Raw genomic sequence first — 27,744 nt, 5'->3', positions numbered from 1 at the left:
ACTCTGTTCATAACAGATTCTAGTTTTGGAAACAGAAAACCGTATCAAAATGTTCCATCGATGAGAAAATGTGCAGAATGTCAGCCAAAATCCATCTTGTTCCATCATCTCCCACTGCCGGACACTGGGCTTCCTCTCAAGACCATATTTGCTAGTGAGTGGAAACGCCAACCGGATGCTAACATTTACACATCCAGTGAAATATCTGTCTCCTTTTCTTTCTTTCTTTCTTTCTTTCTTTCTTTCTTTCTTTCTTTCTTTCTTTCTTTCTTTCTTTCTTTCTTTCTTTCTTTCTTTCTTTCTTTCTTTCTTTCTTTCTTTCACCTTCCCTACTCCTCTAATTCCTGCCTCCTTCTTCCTCTCCCCCCTCTATATTCCCTCCCTTCCCCTCCTGTTTGATCTCATACTCTCATTGTTGGCTCAACCCTGAGAAAATCTCATCCCCCATCATTTCACTGATGTGTGTCATCCATGATGCCTTTATCTCTCAAGCACACAGAGAGTACGTCTGAGTCTGGGCTATATGGAACCAGCTGTGGAGGCCACCACAATCCTCTCCTATCCATCTTCATTTAATGGAGTCCTTTAGCTGCACTATTGTGGAAGGATGTTCTGCAATGCTATTAGTGCTGCCTGAATGCACAGAAAGGCTGAGTGAGGAGGGCCATTATCGAAGAAGAAGAAAGAAATATGGAAAGGAAGAGTTTCACAAGGTCGTTTGTGCTACAAATGTGATTGGCAAGTACAGTAAATAGCTTCTGATGTTACTTTGGTTTCCTGTTTTATTCAGTGTTATTGTGTTTTTTTGTATGCTTTTTTTAAAGGTTGTGTGGTAGACTATTGTAGACAATCTTACATTCTTGGTGGGAAAAGATAATACTTAACGTCTTAAAACCTTGACATTGCAGACTACTGTAAAGTGAACTGTGACACTGTAAAGTGAACTGTGATTCATGATACATACCTAAGCGCTACTCAAACATGAAATAACAGCTCTGCGACAAGTTGTCGTATTGCTCTAGCCTAGCATGCCTATGAAACATATTTTTCATAACATGTTCGACATTGGGTAAAGGGTAACGGCTGCTGAGTTGTTGTGTATAGTCTACCGTTCAAAAGTTTGGGGTCACTTAGAAATGTTCTTGTTTTTGAAAGAAAATCCTTTTTTTTTGTCCATTAAAATAACATCAGATTGATCAGAAATACAGTGAAGCCATTGTTAATGTTGTAAATTACAATTGTAGCTGGAAACGGCTGATTTTTAATGGAATATCTACATAGGCGTACAGAAGCCCATTATCAGCAACCATCACTCCTGTGTTCCAATGGCACGTTGTGTTAGCTAATCCAAGTTTATAATTTTAAAAGGCTAATTGATCATTTGAAAGCCCTTTTGCTATTATGGTAGCACAGCTGAAAATCTTTGTGCTGATTAAAGAAGCAATAAAACTTGTCCTTCTTTAGACTAGTTGAGTATCTGGAACATCAGCATTTGTGGGTTCGATTACAGGCACAAAAAACTTTCTGAAACTCGTCAGTCTATTCTTGTTCTGACAAATGAAAGCTATTCCACGTGAGAGATTGCCAAGAAATTGAAGATCTCATACAACGCTGTGTACTACTCCCTTCACAGAACAATGTAAACAACCAGAATAGAAAAGGGAGTGGGAGGCCCTGGTGCACAACTGAGCAAGAGGACAAGTACATTAGAGTGTCTAGTTTGAGAAACAGACGCCTCACAAGTCCTCAACTGGCAGCTTCATTAAATAGTACCCACAAAACACCAGTCTCAACATCAACATCAGCGACTCTGGGATGCTGGCCTTTTAGGCAGAGTTGCAAAGAAAAAGCCATCTCAGATTGGCCAATAAAAATAAAATATTAAGATGGGCAAAAGAACACAGACACTGGACAGAGGAAGATTGGGAAAAAAAGTCTAAGCTTATGTCTAAACTTGTGTTCGGATCACAAAGAAGAACATTCGTGAGAGGCAGAAAAAATGAAAAGATGCTGGAGGAGTGCTTGATGCCATCTGTCAAGCATGGTGGAGGCAATGTGATGGGGTGCTTTGGTGTGGTAAAGTGGGAGATGTGTACAGGGTAAAAGGGATCTTGAAGAAGGAAGGCTATCACTCCATTTTGCAACGCCCTGTGGACGGCATCCAATTTCCTCCTACAACAGGACAATGACCCAAAGCACAGCTCCAAACTATGCAATAACAATTTAGGGAAGAAGTAGGGGGTGCTTCAGGAAGCATGGGGTGAAATCTCTTCAGATTACCTCAACAAATTGACAACTAGAATGCCAAAGGTCTGCAAGGCTGTAATTGCTGCAAATGGAGGACACAATTATTATTTCAATGAAAAATCATTATTTATAACCTTGTCAACGTCTTGACTATATTTCCTATTCATTTTGTAACTCATTTCATGTATGTTTTCATGGAAAACAAGGCCATTTCTAAGTGACCCCAAACTTTTGAACGGTAGTGTATGTAGTGTGTATGTACAGTATACTAAACAAAATTATGAATGCAACATGTAAAGTGTTGGTCCCATGTTTCATGGGCTTAAATAAAAGACCCGACAAATGTTCCATACGCACAAAAAGCTTATTTCTCTCAAATTTTGTGCACAAATTTGTTTACTTCACTGTAGTGAACATTTCAACTTTTCAACTGCCAAGATAATCCATCCACCTGATAGGTTTGGTATATCAAGAAGTTGATTAAACAGCATGATCATTACACATGTGCACCTTGTGCTGGGGACAATGAAAGGCCACTATAATGTGTGGAGTTTTGTCACACAATACAATGCCACACTGCCCTATCAAGCAAAACGGCAGTAACTGCTCATAGCGTGGAACTGAGAAAAATGTAGTTTTATTTACTGTAGTTTCACAGTAACTTTATGCAGTTTCTGCTAACATGACCCACATTTTCTCTAAAACACAAAACAATAGAGGCAGGATACTTGTCCACATGATTAAGCATGTATCAATGTAGCAGTAATGACATTCACTCATTTTCGACCAAATGAGTAGTTACTAACTTTTTGCTTGGTAGGGAAGCACTGATGTCTCAAGTTTTGAGGGAGCGTGCAATTGGCATGGTGACAACAGGAATTCTACCAGAGCAGTTGCCAGAGAATGTTAATTTCTCTATCATAAGCACATAAGCAACGTCGTTTTAGAGAATTTGGCAGTACGTCCAACCGGCCTCACAACTGCAGACCACATGTAACCACCCCAGTTTTAGTTTGGTTATGGCGTGAGTTGGGGTGGGCATTCTATGTTGTGTATTCTATGTTTTGTATTTCTGTGTTTGGCCTGGTATGGTTCCCAATTAGAGGCAGCTGTCGATCGTTGTCTCTGATTGAGAACCATACTTAGGCAGCCTGTTTTCCCACTATGGGTTGTGGGTAGTTATTTTCTGTTTAGTGTTTTTGTTGCACCTTACAGAACAGTTTGTTTGTCGGTTGGTTGTTTTTGTTCAGTATTCATCTTTATTAAAATTATTATGAATACGTACCACACTGCACTTTGGTCTTCTTCTCCTTCTCCCGATGACAATCGTTACACAGGCAGATGGCAGACAGCGTGTATGGCGTTGGGTGGGCGTGCGGTTTGCTGATGTCAACGTTGTAAACAGAGTGCCCCATTTTATTGTTTTAAATTTCACCTTTATTTAGCCAGGTAGGCTTGTTGAGAACAAGTTCTCATTTACAACTGCGACCTGGCCAAGATAAAGCACAGCAGTTTGACACATACATCAACACAGTTACACATGGAATAAACAAACAAACAAAAACAGTAGAAAAAAAGAAAGATCTATATACAGTGAGTGCAAATGAATTAAGATAAGGGAGGTAAGGCAATAAATAGGCCATGGTGGCAAAGAAGATGAATGTGCAAGTAGAGATACTGGGGTGCAAAGGAGCAAGATCAATAAATACAGTATAGGGATGAGGTAGTTGGATGGGCTATGTACAGGTGCAATGCTCTGTGAGCTGCCCTGACAGCTGGTGCTTAAAGCTAGTGAGTTAGATATGGGTCTCCAGCTTCAGTGATTTTTGCAGTTCGTTCCAGTCATTGGCAGCAGAGAACGGGAAAGGAAACGCGGCCAAAGGAGGAATTGACTTTGGGGATGACCAGTGAGATATACCTGCTGGAGCGCGTGCTATGGGTGGGTGCTGCTATGGTGACCAGTGAGCTGAGATAAGGCAGGGCTTTACCTAGCAGAGTCTTGTAGATGACCTGGAGCCAGTGGGTTTGGCTACGAGTATGAAGCGATGGCCAGCCAACGAGAGCGTACAGGTCGCAGTGGTGGGTAATATATGGGGCTTTGGTGACAAAACGGATGGCACTGTGATTAGCTGCATCCAATTTGTTGAGTAGAGTGTTGGAGGCTATTTAATAGATGACATCGCCGAAGTCAAGGATCGGTAGGATGGTCAGTTTTACGAGGGTATGTTTGGCAGCATGAGTGAAGGATGCTTTGTTGCGAAATAGGATGCCGATTCTAGATTTAATTTTGGATTGTAGATGCTTGGTGTGAGTTTGGAAGGAAGAGTTTACAGTCTAGCCAGACACCTAGGTATTTGTAGTTGTCCACATATTCTAAGTCAGAACCCATGGTGGCGGTGGGGTTGTGGTATGGGCAGGCATAAGCTATGGACAGCGAATACAATTGCAATTTATCAATTGCAATTTGAATGCACAGAGATACCGTGACAAGATCCTGAGGCCCGTTGTCGTGCCATTCATCCTCCGCCACCACCTCATATTTCAGCGTGATAATGCACGGTCTCATATCGCATATATTCCAGTTCTTCCATGGCCTGCATACTCACCAGACATGTGTACGACAGCGTGTTCCAGTTTCTGCCCATATCCAGCAACTTCACACAGCAATTGAAGAGGAGTAGAACAACATTCCACAGGCCACAATCAACAGCCTGATCAAGTATATGCGAAGGAGATGTGTTATGAGGCAAATGGCCCTACCTTTTTTGTTGTTGTTGGTATCTGTGACCAACAAATGCATATTTGTATTCCCAGTTATGTGAAATCCATAGATTAGGATCCTAATGAATGTAATTCAGTTGACTGATTTCCTTATATGAGCTATAACACAGTAAAATCTTTGAAATTGTTGCATTTTGCATTTATATCTTGTTCAGTGTACTTCAAATGGTTTAGCTTAAACACAACGTTAGCTAAATATACCTAGCATATTAATCCCGCAGACCCGGGCCCTTGCTGAGTGACATGGCTGTGGACAGAGATAATTGCTGTCACAAGGGAGTGTCGACAAGGTCTGACAAACTGGGAAGCTACCACAACAAATCACTGTTCTCTCCAAGCATAGTCGATATAATGAGCCTAGACCCTGGGGTACCTGTGTGTGGGCCGCATGGTGTGTTTGCTGTGTGCACACTACATGCTTTTGTGTGTGTGGGTGTGAGCCATGTGTGTTTGTGTGTGGCACATGCTATTGGAATAAGGGAGGAGGAGTAGGAAGACGAGGAGGAGGAACCAGGGAGAATCCCCTAGAGAACATTATTGATTACCATTGGCTTCTCTCTTTCTCTCCCTCCCCCTCTCTCTTTCCTTCTTTCCCTCCCTCGCTCTCTTTCCTTGTCTTCCTATCTCTCTCTCCATCTTTTTTCCTCGCTACCTCTTTCTAACAGCTACAGTTTATTTATATGGTTTTGCAGGGGCTGTGTTGTTTTGTTTGGTGCTGTACTCCAGAGAGACAATCGTATTCCGACCTTCTGTAAACCATGCTTGCTTGAGCTCTTCCCATGTGCGTCAATGCAAGCAGCTGTAGCATTCGGTGGAATTTCCAGGCATCAGAGGCTTGACACATTCCATTATGCACCACCGCTGTATACTTGTGTTCGAGAAGCTCAAATGGTCGAACCACACGGACACCATAGTGAAGAAGGCACGACAGCGACTCTTCAACCTCAGGATGCTGAGGACATTTGGCTTGTCCCCCGAGGGCTCTCACAGTGTTCTACAGGAGCACCATCAAGAGCATAATGTCAGGCTGCATCACAGCCTGGTACGGCAACTCCACCCCCTGCGGATCGCAAGACCCTTCACAGGGCGATACATGCAGTCGAACGCACCATTGGGCACACGGTGCCTTCCCAACAGGACACCTACAACACCAGGTGTTGCATGAAGGCCAAGAAGATCATCAGGGACCCCAGTCCCCTAAGCCACGCCCTGTTCTCCCCGCTTCAATCACTCAGACGCAGGCAGTACAGGAGCATCATGGCGGGAAAAAAAAGACTGGTCAATAGTTTCCACCCTCAGACCATCAGGCTGCTGAATAGCCACCTCTAGTCAGATACCTGCTCCCCTCCCCCTGCTCTTCCCCCTATGGACACCCTCAACTCTCACCTATCTTACCTGCTACTCCCCCTATGGACACCCTCAACTCTCACCTATCTTACCTGCTACTCCCCCTATGGACACCCTCAACTCTCACCTATCTTACCTGCTACTCCCCCTATGGACACCCTCAACACTCACCTATCTTACCTGCTACTCCCCCTATGGACACCCTCAACTCTCACCTATCTTACCTGCTACTCCCCCTATGGACACCCTCAACTCTCACCTATCTTACCTGCTACTCCCCCTATGGACACCCTCAACACTCACCTATCTTACCTGCTACTCCCCCTATGGACACCCTCAACTCTCACCTATCTTACCTGCTACTCCCCCTATGGACACCCTCAACTCTCACCTATCTTACCTGCTATTCCCCCTATGGACACCCTCAACTCTCACCTATCTTACCTGCTACTCCCCCTATGGACACCCTCAACTCTCACCTATCTTACCTGCTACTCCCCCTATGGACACCCTCAACACTCACCTATCTTACCTGCTACTCCCCCTATGGACACCCTCAACTCTCACCTATCTTACCTGCTACTCCCCTATGGACACCCTCAACACTCACCTATCTTACGTGCTACTCCCCCTATGGACACCCTCAACTCTCACCTATCTTACCTGCTACTCCCCCTATGGACACCCTCAACACTCACCTATCTTACGTGCTACTCCCCCTATGGACACCCTCAACTCTCACCTATCTTACCTGCTACTCCCCCTATGGACACCCTCAACTCTCACCTATCTTACCTGCTGCTCCCCCTATGGACATTCTTTCTCCTCTCCGCCCCAACGGACATTACTCTGCCCCCACCCCAACGACATTCATCACTGTTGCTGTTGTTAATAATTATATTAGTACTTTTTGGTTTGATTTCACTCAATGATCATGCTTCTGCTCCCCCTATGGTCATTCCACCTCACCCCCTCAACAGTCTTTACTCTGCCTCCACCCCAATGGACATTTATTTATTAATCTCTGCCTCAGTTGTTATTCTGAAAATATAGTGCTATTTCTATAGTTTTTTTATGACCATTTTCATTATTTTATTTCACTAGTTCTGCATGTTGGAGCTCGAAGCATAGAGTTTCACTGTACGCTGCAATCACACCTGCAACCCTGTGACTATTAAACAATCTGAATCAGTTTCAAACCGCCACTTGGCTATACTCCGAAAAAAGCTGTGGTCTCAAGATGCCATGGTCTCAAGATGCAATGCATCCTTCTTTCCCTGGATTGCGTTCTTGTTAATGACAAACGTTTAGATTTAGATTGAATTGGGACCTCTGTCTTGAATGAACCGCCGCCTGAGTGATAAATTGCATTTTATGTTCGCCAAGGTCTCAAAACACTTTCCATTGTATATTAGGTAAATTACCCCATCCACCACCAATGTGTAGCACCTGCCGGAATACTCGCAGCACGTGGGCTTTCACGGTGGAGAACGAGGAGTAATGGTGTCTGTTTGGAAGCTAGGGATGATAACATGGCCACGGTGGTGAAGAGGTTAGCTGCTAGCCGGGAGCTCTCTATTCACCATGAAGGGGAAACATTAAGTATTGGGGATGAGAGCATCTTAATATTCAAGGCCCTTTAGCCTTTCATTACAGTAGTAGGGGGATGTAGGATGTAGCTTGCTAGCACTACCAGGACATATTCAAGAGCTCCACTGGTCCTCAGGCTGTGTATCAGATGCTCTCCTGTGTGCCTCCATTTTTTTTTGGGGGGGGATACAAATGCATGACTGATAATTTGCCTCTAAGAGTATTATTATTTATGAACCCTGGCTCTACTCTAGAAGGAGATACTGTATATTACTCTGCAACAACTGCAGAGTCCGTATAGTCATCATTTTTTTGTCTATTCAAACACTGAGAAAGCATTACTGGCTTTTCTGCTTTCTTCTGTCATGAATTACAGCCACACTTTTTTGTATGATGACACCAAATCACACCCTGAAACATTTGCTCCTTTGATGCTTTCTTACATTGCTTGGGAATAGGAGTGTCTAAGTTCCAATATCTGAGACCTAGATATAAATGACAGATTTACCCACTAGCACAACAAACTATAAATGCATACCGAAAGCATTTTCCCTTTATCTATTCTAACTCCCACATATACAAACAGATTGTGGGAGATGTGACAGAGCGGAGGGACACATTTGGCAGATAATACATACAGCATTACTGTGGGGACTCCTGGATAGTGATCTATAACATCTGGAGTATAGAGATGATGTTCTGAATACTGATATGTAAGAAGATACAAATCAGTAGCCTGGTCCCAGATCTGATTGTGCCGTCTTGCCAACTCCTATGGTCATTGTCATATAGGTGTTGGCAAGGCCAAACAAACAGATTATGGGAACAGGGTAAAAAAAAACTGTTGTTTGGCACCAATTTTAGCTATAGACACCAGAAGGCCTCAGGGGCAATTCAGCTCCCGCTTTCAACCCACTTAACAAAGAATGAACAATCTGCTTAGACTCACTAATTGTATTTAGCCTTTATTTAACGAGGCAAAATTCTTATTTACAATGACGGCCTCCTCCGGCGACGCTGTGCCAATAGTGCGCCGCCCCTATGGGACTCCCAATCACAGCCGGATGTGATACAGCCTGGATTCGAAGCTGGCATTATAGTGACACCTTTAGCACTGAGATGTAGTGTCTTAGACCGCTGCGCCACCCGGGAGCCCAATCATCTGTCTTAGTTTGGTGTTGAACCAACTCGCAGCTAGTGAGAGATTCAAAGGGACGAGTCCTTTACTGAGTTGATGAATTAGTCCAGTTAATCACTGGTAATTATGCAGAAGCAATAATTACTGAACACCTTTGCAATATTTTCCATGCCGAAAGTGGAATAAACCATTTGTTTTAATACACATCTACATCCGATTACAAATGTACTGGGTTTCTCTTAACGTTACAGAACTCCTGAGATGTAGCCTATAGTCTTTAAGTATGGTGAATTGTTCTTAGCTGCTTACAAGAAACGACTTGCGGTGATCAACAACTTCAACGTTTCATCAAATCCAGATTGAACCTGATGATGTGGGACTCATCTCAATAAAAACCTTGATGTTATTTTTTTTGGGGTGGGGGGATGCTCTGTTTTTACCACTGCTAGAAATCATCTCACGTTGTGCTGTAAAATGGGCTATCATCCAATTCATAACACTGCATGATGCATAATACCCCCTCTGCCAAAATACAGATTGGTTAGAAATAAATAGGGCTACATTTCAGTGCTGAGACCCTTTTGATATGCAGCTTGTCCACTAGACTCAACGCCTCTGTGGTGTCATGTAAACAATGAACTCCCTACCGAAATTGAACTGAAAATACACCCGTATTTCTTAGTGATGGGCATTCGGACTCTTTTCGAATGAGCATCATCATTTGGCTCCGTTCACGTAAAAGAGACGCATCATTAGGCTCCCAACCGGCTCTTAATTCAAAATGCTTGAAAATCACTCATGTAAAGCACAAAAATTAGGCTACCATTATGTCAGATCGTGATATGCACGTTCAAGTACTTTTTTATCTGGACAAATTATTCAAATGATTATTTACACATAAGCGTGGACCAGAATGACGTGTTCTCCCCACTATTTATGGTTCTGCAGTGAGAATTTACCATTTTCAGATAATGATTTTGTAACATATTTGCAGATAATCGTTGTTTGAAGCTCAAAAAGCAGTAGTAGCGGTATGTAAATCAGGGAGCCACGTGAACAGCTCTTTCAACGATGCGATTTGCTTCCCAAAATTCTTGAAAAAGAGCTGTTAGCTGGCAAACGACCCATTACTAGTATTTCTCCCCTCAAGCGTTTTTGTCATGCGAATGCGAGTACAAAAGTGGGGCAGTGTTTTAATCGTGCCGTATTTATGCAAATGTCTGGTATTAAGTTGTCTTGCCAATTGGGACGTTTAATTACATACATTTCCCCCGGGATATGATCTAGTTAATTGCCGATAAAGAGAGCGAGATTCCTAAGTTTAAGGTGAAATTTAGTACACCATGAGGAAAGGAAGGAGACATGTTGGTGCTGATATTTTTTCAACTCTGGAAATCGGTCAATTGAAATAAATTCATCAGGCCCTAATCTATGGATTTCACATGACTGGGCAGGGGCGCAGCCATGGGTAGCCCTGAGGGGTCATAGGCCTACCCACTGGGGAGGCAGGCCCAACCAATCAGAATGAGTTTTTCCTGTCGAGGTGACTGGTATCAGACGATCCCTGTAGGTGAAGAAGCCGGATGTGGAGGTCCTGGGCTGGCGTGGTTACACGTGGTCTGCGGTTTTGAGGCTGGATGGACATACTGCCAAACAATGTTTGACGTTACTTTTGGTGGAGAAATTAATATTTAATTCTCTGGCAACAGCTCTTGTGGACATTCCTGCAGTCAGCATGCCAATTGTACGCTCCCTCAACACTTGAGACATCTGTGGCATTGTGTTGTGTGATAAAACTGCAAATTTGTGCACAACATTTTAGAGAAATAAGCTTTTTGTGCGTATGGAAAAATTCTGGGATCTTTTATTTCAGTCCATGAAACATGGGGCCAACACTTTATATGTTGCGTTTATATTTTTGTTCAGTATACATTTGTATCCAATTGTGTGCCGAGTTTGCCTTGCAGCATTGCACAGGCAGTTGCTGTGTGTCCTGTATACGTTGGACTTGACGGAAATAGTTGGTCAAAAACTGTGAATGTACATATACTCTCTCAAGCATGTGCTTTTCAATTTATAAGATTGTAGGCTACATTGACATTGTTTGGAAATAGCTATAGAACTGCCGTTGTTAACTTTTGATAGTTACTTTTTTGTTGTTGCTTTTATTAGTTTTCATTTTACATCTATAGCATAACACCATCATCATTTTATTTCACCTTTATTGAACCAGGTTTGGCAAGTTGAGAACAAGTTCTCATTTACAATTGCGACCTGGCCAAGATAAAGCAAAGCCGTTCGACACATACAACAACACAGAGTTACACATGGAGTAAAACAAACATACAGTCAATAATACAGTAGAAAAAAGAAGTTTATATACGATGTGAGCAAATGAGGTGAGATAAGGGAGGTAAAGGCAAAAAAAAGGCCATGGTGGCAAAGTAAATACAATATAGCAAGTAAAACACTGGAATGGTAGATTTGCAGTGGAAGAATGTGCAAAGTAGAGATAGAAATAATGGGGAGCAAAATAAATAAATACAGTAGGGGAAGAGGTAGTTGTTTGGGCTAAATTATAGATGGGCTATGTACAGGTGCAGTTTAATTTAACAAAAGTAAGTGCTCGAGTATAACCAACACACTGAATAATACTCATTGATTGAAAGGGACGGCAGTCTGGCCTCACAATGAATAGCCTTTGAGAGTTTTTCTCAGCAAATTAACTCTTAAAAGTACTACGACATAGAGGGTACATCCCAAATGGCACCCTATTCCCTATGCAGTGCACTACTTTTGACCTGATCACATAAAGCTCTGGTCAAAAGTTGTGCACTATATAGGGGAGTAGGGTGCCATTTGGGACGCAAGCAGAGTCTCACATAGAACACCATGGATTCATGAACCATGAAAAGAGGAGTGTAGTCTCATAAGGAGGGCAGACGGGAGCCTTCACAGAACTCCCGAGATCATTTTCCTATCATCCTTCTAGCACTGTCAGGCGGTCTGATCTGTACATCTCTCTCCATCACATTTTCAGGGTTAGAGGGCAGTCCACATACTGTGGCTGTCAGTATGAGGCCCTCTCAGCAGCAGTATGTTATGGAGATGTTGTACTAGCAGAGGCACAGAGCATGTGATATTTAAGTATGACATTGTATCAACTGAGGCACAGAGCATGTAAAGCGCTACTGTATGTGTCAATAACATAGGGCCTTGGAGCATGTCTGTTTTAACTTGTCATTGTTATTTCATGTACATTAATGCAGTACCATGTCTGTCTCTGTCTACCAAATGCTCGGTCTTTTCTCTCTCTTCTTTCCGATCGCTCTCTCCTTTCCTATCGCTCTCCCTCTCTCTGACTATGATGCCCTTCTAACTTCTCTCTCAGGGGTATGAGGAGAGACAGTGGTATAATCATCTTCTAATTCTCAGCTATTCTAATATTCTGATCATGGTGGATGGTGATGGATGACTTGCACCAACCTGTCTTAAGTGATTGGAGCGGCAGCACACAACGCTTCAGAGCAGTTTTATTCATGACCTGCCCTACTTTGAGCTCAAGAGCTGATTAAAAAGATCTGCTGTTGTGCTACAGTTGGGCATAGAAGTGCGGGAGAAAAACAATAATCACATATTTAGCCATGCAAATCGAGTCTTCTAGTCTTGGTTGAGCATGCCGGGCAATGCATTTCTTGGCATCGCCTTGGGATTATGTGTGTTGTCTTTAAATGTATATGTGTGCACCAAATAATCGTGTTGTGTTTTTTGTTTATGCTACTCACTTTCTCAATTTTTTCTTTCTTCCTTTGTCTTTCTCTCTCCTCCTTCTTTCTCTGACAGTTGGGGGGTTGTGGAATACTGGGCGTGGGGGTATGGCTGTCAGTGACCCAGGGCAACTTTGCCACACTCTCCTCATCCCTCCCATCCCTCTCAGCAGCCAATCTACTCATTGCGGTCGGGACCATCATCATGGTGATTGGTTGCCTCGGCTGTGTCGGAGCTGTCAAAGAAAGTCGTCCGCTATTGCTGAGTGTGAGTATCTAACAAAGAGTATCTGCCACTCTTGTTGACAAAAATAACTGTGATAATTTGTTTTTATAGACATTCACATTTCTGCAGTAAGCATCATGTTATATTCACATTTTTTAAATTGTAATTTAGCAGATGCTTTTATCCAAAGCAACATACAGATGTCAACATCAACAGACAGTGACATATTATGTAGTTTCAGTATATGCGGCCCATGCGAGAACATTAGACCAGCATTCATAACTCCAAGCACCATGAAGATCTTTCCATTAAAAACACTATTTCAATTCATAATTGTCTCTGGTTGCCAAGACCAAGTCTCGCATCGTATAACCAACCATATAGTTTGATTTACTTCGAATGACTAAAAGTCTGTTAACTTAGCCTTTAAACCTAGCAATTAAATAAAGTTTGACAGCAGCACAGCAGGTGGCTCAATTACTGGCCCCATGGGACCGACCATCAAACATATCGTAGCGCTAAAGCCCATCATTAGTATCAGCCTTGACATTCTCCCAGAATGCCTAGCCGGTTGGACCGCTGTGTCGATTTGATAGGAAGACGATGTTCGCAAAGGCATTTTCGCAGCGACTGACGAATCATCTTGAGCTTTCACATCGATTTCGAAATAGACAGCTCTAACCCTCTGCTTTCATTAAAAGAGCAATTAGAGATTTGATAACTGAACTGATCATTGAGGGGAAATAGATTAAGTGCTAATTGTTGAAGTGCTGTGGTGCTTCGTGCTTGATATGTATCGGGATTAAAAGTAATACGGTTGAGTGGTAATTTGTAACATGGCAATAACTTGTTGTGGGTGGCATTTTACAACAGTTGTGTACTGAACGTCTCGTCAGTCTATTAGTGAGGATATGTTTTCATGTTTTATTCCATTATCTCCATGAGATTCATTGGAGAATACAAAGCTTTTTTCTAATATCCACACGAGTAGATCACTTAGAATGCATGCCAATTACATTGATTCATTCTAAGTGATACAGAATGTGATTATGGACATGTAGCCTTGCCAGTGGCAATTTTAGCATGTAAATCTTGCTGGGGCAAAAAAAAACAACATGTTTTTAGATGCATGCCAGCAAACCCACTACACAACACTAAACAATACATTAATTGCCCTATAACGGTGACAAACGGTGCCCACACACTTTTAGGGCCTACATAAAGCTGTCCCGACAGCAGTTCCAACACCTTACCACTGCTACACCTGGCTTTCAGGGAAGCCGTGTCTGGCAGCGAAATAGTTAATTCTGTCAGACCTTCTCCCACTCTCCTTCTCTGGCGCTTGAGGGCGCCAGGCTGCCCTTAATTTTGCATATCTGTCACCATCATTAAGCGCAGCAGTGTAATATTAGACTCACCTGGACTCCATTACTTTGTTGATTACCCCCTCTACATCTGTCTGCTCCTCAGTTTGTTCCCTGTGTCAGCATTGATGTTATGTTTCCCCTTTCTAGACTCGGTTCCTGTTCTGTCTCATGTCCATTGTTTATTAAATGTTCTCCCTGTACCCTCGTCTCCAGCTTCGATCCTCACACATTCAGCCTCATTTACTGCTTTTGAAAAAAACATAGCTGATATCAAATCATATTTATTTACAGTGCCTTGCGAAAGTATTCGGCCCGCTTGAACTTTGCGACCTTTTGCCACATTTCAGGCTTCAAACATAAAGATATAAAACTGTATTTTTTTGTGAAGAATTAACGACAAGTGGGACACAATCATGAAGTGGAACGACATTTATTGGATATTTCAAACTTTTTAACAAATCAAAAACTGAAAAATTGGGCGTGCAAAATTAGTCAGCCCATTTACTTTCAGTGCAGCAAACTCTCTCCAGAAGTTCAGTGAGGATCTCTGAATGATCCAATGTTGACCTAAATGACTAATGATGATAAATACAATCCACCTGTGTGTAATCAAGTCTCCGTATAAATGCACCTGCACTGTGATAGTCTCAGAGGTCCGTTAAAAGCGCAGAGAGCATCATGAAGAACAAGGAACACACCAGGCAGGTCCGAGATACTGTTGTGAAGAAGTTTAAAGCCGGATTTGGATACAAAAAGATTTCCCAAGCTTTAAACATCCCAAGGAGCACTGTGCAAGCGATAATATTGAAATGGAAGGAGTATCAGACCACTGCAAATCTACCAAGACCTGGCCGTCCCTCTAAACTTTCAGCTCATACAAGGAGAAGACTGATCTGTCATGTTTTGTCATATATTGTCATGTCTTGTCCTTGTGCTTCCCCTTCTGTCCGTTTTCCCCCTGCTGGTCTTATTAGGTTCTTTCCCTCTTTCTATCCCTCTCTCTCCCCCTCCCTCTCTCCCTCTCTCTCTCTCTCTCTCTATCGTTCCGTTCCTGCTCCCAGCTGTTCCTCATTCTCCTAACTACCTTATTTACTCTTTTCACACCTGTCCCCTATTTTGCCCTCTGATTAGAGCCCCTATTTCTCCCTCTGTTTTCCGCTTCTGTCCTTGTCGGATCCTTGTATGATGTTCGCTGTTCTGTGTCCTTGTTTCGCCCTGTCGTGTTTTACCTTCTTCAGATGCAGCGTGAGCAGCTGTCTATGTCAGCTACGGCCGGTGCCTTCCCGAAGCGACCTGCAGTCTGTGGTCGAGTCTCCAGTCATTCCTCTCTACTGACGAGTGGATTTCAGTTTTCCTGTTTTTGCTTTCACCAAGATAATATCCAGGATTAACACTTTTGTCTAAGACTGGAATAAAGACTCTGTTTTCGTTAAGTCGCTTTTGGGTCCTCATTCACCTGCATAACATGATCAGAGATGCAGCCAAGAGGCCCATGATCACTCTGGATGAACTGCAGAGACAACAATCAGTCGTATATTGTACAAATCTGGCCTTTATGGAAGAGTGGCAAGAAGAAAGCCATTTCTTAAAGATATCCATAAAAGTGTTGTTTAAAGTTTGCCACAAGCCACCTGGGAGACACACCAAACATGTGGAAGAAGGTGCTCTGGTCAGATGAAACCAAAATTGAACTTTTTGGCAACAATGCAAAATGTTATGTTTGGCGTAAAAGCAACACAACTCATCACCCTGAACACACCATCCCCACTGTCAAACATGGTGGTGGCAGCATCATGGTTTGGGCCTGCTTTTCTTCAGCAGGGACAGGGAAGGTGGTTAAAATTGATGGGAAGATGGATGGAGCCAAATACAGGACCATTCTGGAAGAAAACCTGATGGAGTCTGCAAAAGACCTGAGACTGGGACGGAGATTTGTCTTCCAACAAGACAATGATCCAAAACATAAAGCAAAATCTACAATGGAATGGTTCAAAAATAAACATATCCAGGTGTTAGAATGGCCAAGTCAAAGTCCAGACCTGAATCCAATCGAGAATCTGTGGAAAGAACTGAAAACTGCTGTTCACAAATGCTCTCCATCCAACCTCACTGAGCTTGAGCTGTTTTGCAAGGAGGAATGGGAAGAATGTTCAGTCTCTCGATGTGCAAAACTGATAGAGACATACCCCAAGTGACTTACAGCTGTAATCGCAGCAAAAGGTGGCGCTACAAAGTATTAACTTAAGGGGGCTGAATAATTTTGCAAGCCCAATTTTTCAGTTTTTGATTTGTTAAAAAGTTTGAAATATCCAATAAGTGTCGTTCCACTTCATGATTGTGTCCCACTTACTGTTTATTCTTCACAAAAAAATACAGTTTTATATCTTTATGTTTGAAGCCTGAAATGTGGCAAAAGGTCGCAAAGTTCAAGGGGGCCGAATACTTTCGCAAGGCACTGTATATAGCCCTTCGTACATCAGCTGATATCTCAAAGTGCTGTACAGAAACCCAGCCTAAAACCCCAAACAGCAAGCAATGCGCGTGTAGAAGCACGGTGGCTAGGAAAAACTCCCTAGAAAGGCCAAAATCTAGGAAGAAACCTAGGGAGGAACCAGGCTATGAGGGGTGGCCAGTCCTCTTCTGACTGTGCTGGGTGGAGATTATAACAGAACATGGCCAAGATGTTCAAATGTTCATGAATGACCAGCATGGTCAAATAATAATAATCACAGGCAGAACAGTTGAAACTGGAGCAGCAGCACGGCCAGGTGGACTGGGGACAGCAAGGAGTCATCATGTCAGGTAGTCCTGAGGCATGGTCCTAGGGCTCAGGTCCTCTGAGAGAGAGAAAGAAAGAGAGAATTAGAGAGGGCATACTTAAATTCACACAGGACACCGGATAGGACAGGAGAAGTACTCCAGATATAACAAACTGACCCTAGCCCCCCGACACATAAACTACTGCAGCATAAATACTGGAGGCTGAGACAGGAGGGGTCAGGAGACGCTGTGGCCCTATCCGAGGACACCCCCGGACAGAGCCAAACAGGAAGGATATAACCCCACCCACTTTGCCAAAGCACAGCCCCCACACCACTAGAGGGATACCTTCAACCACCAACTTACCATCCTGAGACAAGGCTGAGTATAGCCCACAAAGATCTCCGCCACGGCACAACCCAAGGGGGTTGATATGGCTGACTTGCTTAAACAAATGTGGTTTCTACTGACAATTGAGACATACAAACTATGGCATAGTACACAGAGTCAGAACCGTTGGATAAATAAAGGGGGCATATGAGCAGACAATGAAAGCTCTTAAAATATTCAATGATTAAATTTTATCTAAAACAGGCTAGACATGTGCACCACCAAGTCAGGACTGTAGGCAAAATTTGGAGGGGAAAAGGGACCAAATTATTAGGGTGAGGCACATGTGCTACTAACAGTTTACTGCACAACATACACTTAGTATTACTTTATTACTGTAGCTACAGTATACATATCTCCCTGGATTATTACATCATTTATGCAGCAGCGTACAATACATTTTTGGACTCAACTTGAACAGGAAGGCGGTTTTATTTTTTTAAACCTTTATTTAACTAGGTAAGTCAGTTAAGAACAAATTCTTATTTTCAATGACAGCCTAGGAACAGTGGGTTAACTGCCTGTTCAGGGGCAGAACGGCAAATCTGTACCATGTCAGCTCGGGGGTTTGAACTTGCAAACTTCCGGTCCAACGCTCTAACCACTGGGCTACCCTGCCGCCCATTGCGAAGAGCTGCTGGCAAACGCAGGAAAGGGATGTTTGAATGAACGCTTACAAGCCTGCTGCTGCCTACCACCGCTCAGTCAGACTGCTCTATCAAATATCAAATCATAGACTTAATTATAATATAATAAACACACAGAAATACAAGCCTTAGGTCATTAATATGGTCAAATCCGGAAACTATCATTTCGAAAACAAAACGTTTATTCTTTCAGTGAAATACGGAACCGTTCCGTATTTTATCGAACGGGTGGCATCCCTAAGTCTAAATATTGCTGTCACATTGCACAACCTTCAATGTTATGTCATAATTATGTAAAATGTATTTGTTTGGAAGGAATGATCTTCACACAGTTCGCAATGAGCCAGGCTGCCCAAACTGCTGGATATACCCTAACTCTGCTTGCACAGAACGCAAGAGAAGTGACACAATTTCCCTAGTTAATATTGATATATAATAATAATATATGCCATTTAGCAGACGCTTTTATCTAAAGCGACTTACAGTCATGTGTGCATACATACTACGTATGGGTGGTCCCGGGGATCGAACCCACTACCCTGGTGTTACAAGCGCCATGCTCTACCAACTGAGCTACACAGGATATTGCCTGCTAACATGAATTTCTTTTCACTAAATATGCAGGTTTAAAAAAATATACTTGTGTATTGATTTTAAGAAAGGCATTGATGTTGATGGTTAGGTACGTTGGTGCAACAACAGTGCTTTTTTCACGAATGCGCTTCTTAAATCATCACCTGTTTGGCGAAGTAGGCTGTGATTCGATGATAAATTAACAGGCACCGCATTGATTATTTGCAACGTAGGACAAGCTAGATAAACTAGTAATATCATCAACCATGTGTAGTTAACTAGTGATTATGTTAAGATTTATTGTTTTTTATAAGATATGTTTAATGCTAGCTAGCAACTTGCTCATTGCTGCACCTGCGTAACAGGTGGTCAGCCTGCCACGCAGTCTACTCGTGGAGTGCAATGTAATTGGCCATAATCGGCGTCCAAAAAATACAGATGACCAATTGTTATGAAAACTTAAAATCGGCCATACTTTCAAGACAACTGGGATCTTGGAAAAAAAACAACCCCTACGCTCTGTATTTTCCACTGGCTGCCCCACCACCACAGAAAGCACTGAGCTAAGCTGAAACACCCTCATTTTGGAGCTGCCTTACTCAAGAAAGCAAAAAAGAGACCATGTTTGTATTAACTACTAGCAGCTTTATTAACTAGATTTTTTTTAATTTTTTTACATTGTTTGCAAACTGATAATATGACATATTTCTGCCGAAATAACATGCAAACAGGCTAGAAAGATGGGGCTCAAAACAGGATCTGCCCCACCTGCCCTGAATGACAGGTCGCCACTGAGCCTTGCCCTTCTGCACACATTTCAAGTTGTTTGCTAGTATGCATATTGGAACAAAGCTTTGGGCACACATTCTAAGTAGTTTACTAATATGGAACAGAGCTTATTAATAGCCATTTTGGTGGACTGCCATGCTTTTACACTGTATACTGCTACTTCTAGTCTGACCGCTCTGACGTGGTCTTGTAGGGACACATTTCAGATCCGTTAACACATTTCAGTCAATTTGAACCAGGTCGCTGTAAACTGGGTTGTCGAGCAAAATGGTCAACATTCCATTATGGTTAACCTGCAGATGGGGCTCTAAATTATATTTTCATTTATAGCACCAGAAAATGAGATTTTTTGATTGATTGAGATACAGCCTATATGAATTCTAGCTACATTCAGCACATGTTGTGCCCTAGAAAGAAGAAACTATCCACTGGGCACACTGGTTGAATCAACTTTGTTTCCACGTCATTTCAATGAAATTACGTTGAACCAATGTGTAATAGACATTCAATTGTGTTCTGTGCCCAGTGGGTATTATGTGACTAAAGGCATTTGTTTATTATAAAAGCTAAAATGTTGATACGAATACCTAGTCGTTTGTGGAATATTAGTTTTCTACATTGTGTAAATGCACTGTTTCCCTATTGAGATGCATAACATTGTACACTGTCTTATAAAAAAACGTCAGGTTGGTTATGAAAACATGCAAGAGATCTGTCATTTATTCATTGCATTGAGCTTTTCCCTTTCTTTTTTTAAACCAGTGGTGGAAAAAGTGCTCAATTGTCATACTTGAGTAAAAGTAAAAATACCTTAATAGAAAATGACTCAAGTAAAAGTGAGTCACCCAGTAATAATAATAATAATACAATATATGCCATTTAGCAGACACTTTTATCCAAAGCGACTTACAGTCATGTGTGCATACATTCTACGTATGGGTGGTCCCGGGGATCGAACCCACTACCCTGGCGTTACAAGCGCCATGCTCTACCAACTGAGCTACACTTGAGTAAAAGTCTAAAAGTATTTGGGTTTAAATATACTTCAGTTTCAAAAGTAAATGGAATTGCTAAAATGTACTTCAGTCTCAAAAGTAAAAGTATAAATCATTTAAAATTCCTTAAATTAAGCAAACCAGACAACACAATTTTCTTGTGTTTTTTATTGACGGATAGCAAGGGGCACACTGCAACACTCAGACATGATTTACAAACAAAGCATTTGTGTTTAGTGAGTCCGCCAGATCAGAGACAGTAGTAATGACCTGGGATGTTCTCTTGATAAGTGTGTGAATTGGACCACTTTCCTGTCAAAATGTAACAAGTACTTTTGGGTGTCAGGGAAAAATGTCTGGAGTAAAAAGTACATTATTTTCTTCAGGGATGTAGTGAAGTAAGAGTTGCCAAAAATAAAATAGTAAAGTACAGATACCCCCAAAAAACGACTTAAGTAGTGCTTCAAAGTATTTTTTACATTTACATTACATTTAAGTCATTTAGCAGACGCTCTTATCCAGAGCGACTTACAAATTGGTGCATTCACCTTATGACATCCAGTGGAACAGTCACTTTACAATAGTGCATCTAAATCTTAAAGGGGGGGTGAGAGGGATTACTTATCCTATCCTAGGTATTCCTTAAAGAGGTGGGGTTTCAGGTGTCTCCGGAAGGTGGTGATTGACTCCACTGTCCTGGCGTCGTGAGGGAGTTTGTTCCACCATTGGGGGGCCAGCGCAGCGAACAGTTTTGACTGGGCTGAGCGGGAGCTGTACTTCCTCAGTGGTAGGGAGGCGAGCAGGCCAGAGGTGGATGAACGCAGTGCCCTTGTTTGGGTGTAGGGCCTGATCAGAGCCTGGAGGTACTGAGGTGCCGTTCCCCTCACAGCTCCGTAGGCAAGCACCATGGTCTTGTAGCGGATGCGAGCTTCAACTGGAAGCCAGTGGAGAGAACGGAGGAGCGGGGTGACGTGAGAGAACTTGGGAAGGTTGAACACCAGACGGGCTGCGGCCCAGCCAACAGGGAGCCCAGCCAACAGCGAGTTGCAGTAATCCAGACGGGAGATGACAAGTGCCTGGATTAGGACCTGCGCCGCTTCCTGTGTGAGGCAGGGTCGTACTCTGCGGATGTTGTAGAGCATGAACCTACAGGAACGGGCCACCGCCTTGATGTTGGTTGAGAACGACAGGGTGTTGTCCAGGATCACGCCAAGGTTCCTGGCGCTCTGGGAGGAGGACACAATGGAGTTGTCAACCGTGATGGCGAGATCATGGAACGGGCAGTCCTTCCCCGGGAGGAAGAGCAGCTCCGTCTTGCCGAGGTTCAGCTTGAGTTGGTGATCCGTCATCCACACTGATATGTCTGCCAGACATGCAGAGATGCGATTCGCCACCTGGTCGTCAGAAGGGGGAAAGGAGAAGATTAATTGTGTGTCGTCTGCATAGCAATGATAGGAGAGACCATGTGAGGTTATGACAGAGCCAAGTGACTTGGTGTATAGCGAGAATAGGAGAGGGCCAAGAACAGAGCCCTGGGGGACACCAGTGGTGAGAGCGCGTGGTGAGGAGACAGATTCTCGCCATGCCACCTGGTAGGAGCGGCCTGTCAGGTAGGACGCAATCCAAGCGTGGGCCGCGCCGGAAATGGAGAGGAGAGCAGTCTCAGTTGAATGACTAGTCTTGAAACCTGACTGATTTGGATCAAGAAGGTCATTCAGAGAGAGATAGCGGGAGAGCTGGCCAAGGACGGCACGTTCAAGAGTTTTGGAGAGAAAAGAAAGAAGGGATACTGGTCTGTAATTGTTGACATCGGAGGGATCGAGTGTAGGTTTTTTCAGAAGGGGTGCAACTCTCGCTCTCTTGAAGACGGAAGGGACGTAGCCAGCGGTCAGGGATGAGTTGATGAGCGAGGTGAGGTAAGGGAGAAGGTCTCCGGAAATGGTCTGGAGAAGAGAGGAGGGGATAGGGTCAAGCGGGCAGGTTGTTGGGCGGCCGGCCGTCACAAGACGCGAGATTTCATCTGGGAGAGAGGGGAGAAAGAGGTCAGAGCACAGGGTAGGGCAGTGTGAGCAGAACCAGCGGTGTCGTTTGACTTAGCAAACGAGGATCGGATGTCGTCGACCTTCTTTTCAAAATGGTTGACGAAGTCATCTGCAGAGAGGGAGGAGGGGGAGGGGGAGGAGGATTCAGGAGGGAGGAGAAGGTGGCAAAGAGCTTCCTAGGGTTAGAGGCAGATGCTTGGAATTTAGCGTGGTAGAAAGTGGCTTTAGCAGCAGAGACAGAGGAGGAAAATGTAGAGAGGAGGGAGTGAAAGGATGCCAGGTCCGCAGGGAGGCGAGTTTTCCTCCATTTCCGCTCGGCTGCCCGGAGCCCTGTTCTGTGAGCTCGCAATGAGTCATCGAGCCACGGAGCGGGAGGGGAGGACCGAGCCGGCCTGGAGGATAGGGGACATAGAGAGTCAAAGGATGCAGAGAGGGAGGAGAGGAGGGTTGAGGAGGCAGAATCAGGAGATAGGTTGGAGAAGGTTTGAGCGGAGGGAAGAGATGATAGGATGGAAGAGGAGAGAGTAGCGGGGGAGAGAGAGCGAAGGTTGGGACGGCGCGATACCATCCGAGTAGGGGCAGTGTGGGAGGTGTTGGATGAGAGCGAGAGGGAAAAGGATACAAGGTAGTGGTCGGAGACTTGGAGGGGGAGTTGCAATGAGGTTAGTGGAAGAACAGCATCTAGTAAAGATGAGGTCGAGCGTATTGCCTGCCTTGTGTTTACTTATGTACTTTACAACACCGGTGTAAACAAATGTTTAACGACATGTGAGTAGTTTTAGAATGGCCCAAGACATGGCTTATAAATGTCAAATGTGGTCCCAAATATGGGTCAGGTCATTTGACCTGGTTGGGCTATAAGCAAGCCGTTTCCGCTGTAGTGATGGTGCAACCATGACTCCATCGACTCTGCACTCACCTTATCATTACAACAATTATTATCTGAGAGATTTTTTTCCAAGTCGCACAGTTCTCCCAAAATAACACTCCTGGTCGCATACGAACCAATTAGTTGCACTTTAGAGCCCTTCCTGCGGCTAATAACAGCCTCTCTGGAAGCTTCTACCTCCACCACAGACTCACTGCATTAAGTCACAGTCCAGGAGTTAAATCTCTACTAAATCTCTATGGGTGTGAAATGAGACGTGCAAGACTAGGGAGTTTTTCCTAGCCACCGTGCTTCTACACCTGCATTGCTTGCTGTTTGGGGTTTTAAGCTGGGTTTCTGTACAGCACTTTGAGATATCAGCTGATGTACGAAGGGCTATATAAATAAATTTGATTTGATTTGAAGACTAGCCCCAGGTCAAAGGTGAAGAGCGGAAGGTTGGGTTTTAGTTAGTGGGCCGGAATCTGACATTGGTGCAATCTTTAAAAACACCACAGCATTGCTTTCGCATAGCCCATCCTTTCAGAGGCTACACAACAAAGCAAAAGGGCCGCCAGTCGAGAGTCATTTGGGACCTGGCACAGTTGTAACCTTCCCACCACCCTAAGTTAGTTATCGGTCCGACGTAGCTGGATTCCTAAAGGTATTGATTTGGGAGGCGCCGTCTGACAGTGGCATGCCTTCAGTTTCTCCCTCTTCCGTCTATCAACAAAGACCCTCGGTAGCTTTCATGCTGAATGGGAATCACAGAGAGTCGATAAATCGCCCGAGATCAATGGTCGACCAGCAGTTTCATTATAGTTCTCCTCATCGCTCCCACTGCCAAGGCATTGATCTCCACTAAACTAGGATATCATCAAAGCCTGACGAGAGGAGAAACAAGTCATAGCATAAATAACAGGGCTGGTTTGGCTACCCTCACAGCCACATACTTTTGTTGTTTTCACATGTGCATAAAGTCACCAGCAGTTGTGAGGCATTAAGTGGATGACAAAGGCTTTGCAATACCTAGTCAGTTGCACAACTGAATGCGTCTTCCACATTTAACCCAACCCCTCTGAATCAGAGAGGTGCGGGTGGCTGCCTTAATTGACAACCATGTTATCCACACCCAGGGAGCAGTTGTTGTTGGTCAACTGCCATCCTCAAGGGCAGAACAGCCCATTTTTCCACCTTGGGGATTTGAACCAGCAACCTTTCGGTTACTGGCCCACCGCTCTTAATCGCTAGGCTACCTGCCGCCCTAACATTGGCTAAGCTCAATGTTGCTTGTTGGTTCACTCAGCAGCATGTGGTTCTCATTCGAACTGTGGCATGGGAATGAGTCAACTATCAACTTGATTGATGGATTGCCTGCGATCATATTACAAGCAATATCATGTCAGACTGAGACGTTTTAGAGGGAAGGAGGTTTTGGCAGTAGATATGATTGCCGTTCAATTACCGACTCCCTACCTGACATCCTCTCTAACTGACAGCCAATTGGTTTTCTAACTTCCATCTTAATTGAAGCAACTCATTCTGTTTCTCTGTTTCTAATTTCCTTAATTGTTGAATTGTATTTGGTTTCGACTTCGGTATATTGCAAGAGTACTTTTTTGTCTGATGCCGGCTACAAATTCCATTTGGTTTGTATGAGTTCAGGAGGAGAGAGGGAGGGAGAGAGAGAGAGTCAGCGAGAGAGAGAGAGAGAGAGAGAGAGATGAAGTGCTCTACGGTAGAAACCTTTTGGCTGGCGAGAAAATAAAATAAATCACGCAATGACTATGTTGAGCTTGTGACAACAAATTTGAGGGATGCATTTGCTGTTTGTTTTGGTTGTGATTCAGATTATTTTGTGCACAATATAATTGAATGGTAAATAATGTATTGTGTCATTTTGGAGTCCCTTTTATTGTAAATTGTAAATAAGAATAGAATATGTTTCTAACCACTTCTACATTAATGTGGGCGCTAACATGATTATGGATCATCCTAAATTAATCGTGAATAATGATGAGTGGGAAAGTTTCAGATGCAAATAATACCCCAAAGACATGTTAACCTCTCACCATTACAATAACAGGGGGTGGGATATTTGTCACATGATGTAATCATTGCGTGTTATGAATATGGGACCAAATATTTTACTTTTTAGTACTTTAATAGACAAGTGAATTCCTCCCAATACTTTCGGTCCCCTAAAATGGGGGTACTATGTACAAAAAGTGCTTTAATCTCTAAACTGTTCAAAACGATAATGGATAAAAATGCCCTCAAATGAAAGCTAACAGTCTGCACTTTAACCTCTTAGTCATTGTATCAATTTAAATCCAAAGTGCTGGAGTACAGAGCCAAATACATGTGTCACTGTCCCAATACTTTTGCAGCTCACTGTATCACGGCCCAACCTGTCTCTCTGAGTTTTACTGTCCCACTCCTCCACTTCTTCTCTTGTCAGTCTTAAATATATATAAGGCAGAATAATCTAAAGGCGTTCGATCTCCCATGTCTCCTGAACTCACTCTTCCTGACAGTTTGTCTGTCCTGCTCCCCTGTCTCCCCTCTCTTCCTTTCTCAAGTTAAATGTCATATTACACAGGCATGTAATATGTCTCTGGCGAGCGTTTCCTGGGCCTGATGGGTCAACTCATCAACTCTCTCCCCGCTTTCTCTCTCTCCTGTCCCGCTCTCTCCTGTCCCTCTCTCTCCTCTCTCTCTCCACAGTTCTTCATCCTCCTTCTGCTGATCTTCTTCTTGGAGATTCTGTCCATCATGCTCTTCTTTGTTTACCAAGACCAGGTAAGGCGACGTCTCACTCTTATTTTTTTATATTTTTTTTTATTGTGGTTGATTCCAGTACCGTTTAAGTCTCACAGAATGTAATAATATAAACTCAGCAGAAAAAGAAAAGTCCCTTTTTCAGGACCCTGTCTTTAAAAGATCATTCGTAAAAACCCAAATAACTTCACAGATCTTCATTATAAAGGGTTTAAACACTGTTTCCCATGCTTGTTCAATGAACCATAAACAATTAATGAACATGCACCTGTGGAACGGTCGTTAAGTCACAAACAGCTTAGGCAATATAGGTCACAGTTATGAAAACTTAGGACACTAAAGAGGCCTTTCTACTGACTCTGAAAAACACCAAAAGGAAGATGCCCAGGGTTCCTGCTCATCTGCGTGAATGTGCATGGAGGTATGAGGACTGCAGATGTGGCCAGGGCAATACATTGCAATGTCTGTACTGTGAGACACCTAAGACAGCGCTACAGGGAGACAGGACGGACATCTGATCGTCCTCGCAGTGGCAGACCACGTATAATAACACCTGCACAGGATCAGTACATCCGAACAACACGGGACAGATACAGGATGGCAACAACAACTGCCCGAGTTACACCAGGAATGGACAATCCTTCCATCAGTGCTCAGACTGTCTGCAATAGACTGAGAGAGGCTGGACTGGGGGCTTGTAGGCCTGTTGTAAGGTAGGTTCTCACCAGACATCACCGGCAACAACGTCGCCTATGGGCACAAACCCACCATTGCTGGACAGGACAGGACTGGCAAAAAGTGCTCTTCACTGACGAGTCGCGGTTTTGTCTCACCAGGGGTGATGGTCGGATTCGCATTTATCGTCGAAGGAATGAGCGTTACACCGAGGCCTGTACTCTGGATTGGGATCGATTTGGAGGTGGAGGGTCTGTCATGGTGTGTCACAGCATCATCGGACTGAGCTTGTTGTCATTGCAGGCAACCTCAACGCTGTACGTTACAGGGAATACATCCTCCTCCCTCATGTGGTACCCTTCCTGCAGGCTCATCCTGACATGACCCTCCAGCATGACAATGCCACCAGCCATACTGCTCGTTCTGTGCGTGATTTCCTGCAAGACAGGAATGTCAGTGTTCTGCCATGACCAGCGAAGAGCCCGGATGTCAATCCTATTGAGCACGACTGGGACCTGTTGGATCGGAGGGTGAGGGCTAGGGCCATTCCCCCCAGAAATGTCCGGGAACTTGCAGGTGCCTTGGTGGAAGAGTGGGGTAACATCTCACTGCAAGAACTGGCAAATCTGTTGCAGTCCATGAGGAGGAGATGCACTGCAGTTCTTAATGCAGCTGGTGGCCACACCAGATAATGACTGTTACTTTTGATTTTAACCCCCCCTTTGTTCAGGGACACATTATTCCATTTATGTTAGTCACAT

General features: G+C 43.7%; 1 protein-coding gene across 3 annotated transcripts in view; it reads left to right on the top strand.

Annotated features, from left to right (window-relative positions):
* LOC124033938 (tetraspanin-4-like) overlaps positions 1–27,744 on the top strand; it is a 124,380-nt gene that overhangs the window by 78,882 nt on the left and 17,754 nt on the right. For all 3 annotated transcript variants that reach the window (XM_046346434.1, XM_046346435.1, XM_046346433.1), the window contains 2 exons: positions 12,947–13,138; positions 26,255–26,329. In XM_046346434.1, coding sequence (XP_046202390.1) covers positions 12,947–13,138; positions 26,255–26,329 — 267 coding nt within the window. The remainder of the gene's footprint in view (positions 1–12,946; positions 13,139–26,254; positions 26,330–27,744) is intronic.

Source organism: Oncorhynchus gorbuscha, linkage group LG04 (assembly GCF_021184085.1).
Source record: "Oncorhynchus gorbuscha isolate QuinsamMale2020 ecotype Even-year linkage group LG04, OgorEven_v1.0, whole genome shotgun sequence".
Taxonomy (NCBI): Eukaryota; Metazoa; Chordata; class Actinopteri; order Salmoniformes; family Salmonidae; genus Oncorhynchus; species Oncorhynchus gorbuscha.
Note: the sequence above shows the minus strand (reverse complement) of the source record. Positions and strands in the feature narration are given on the sequence as shown.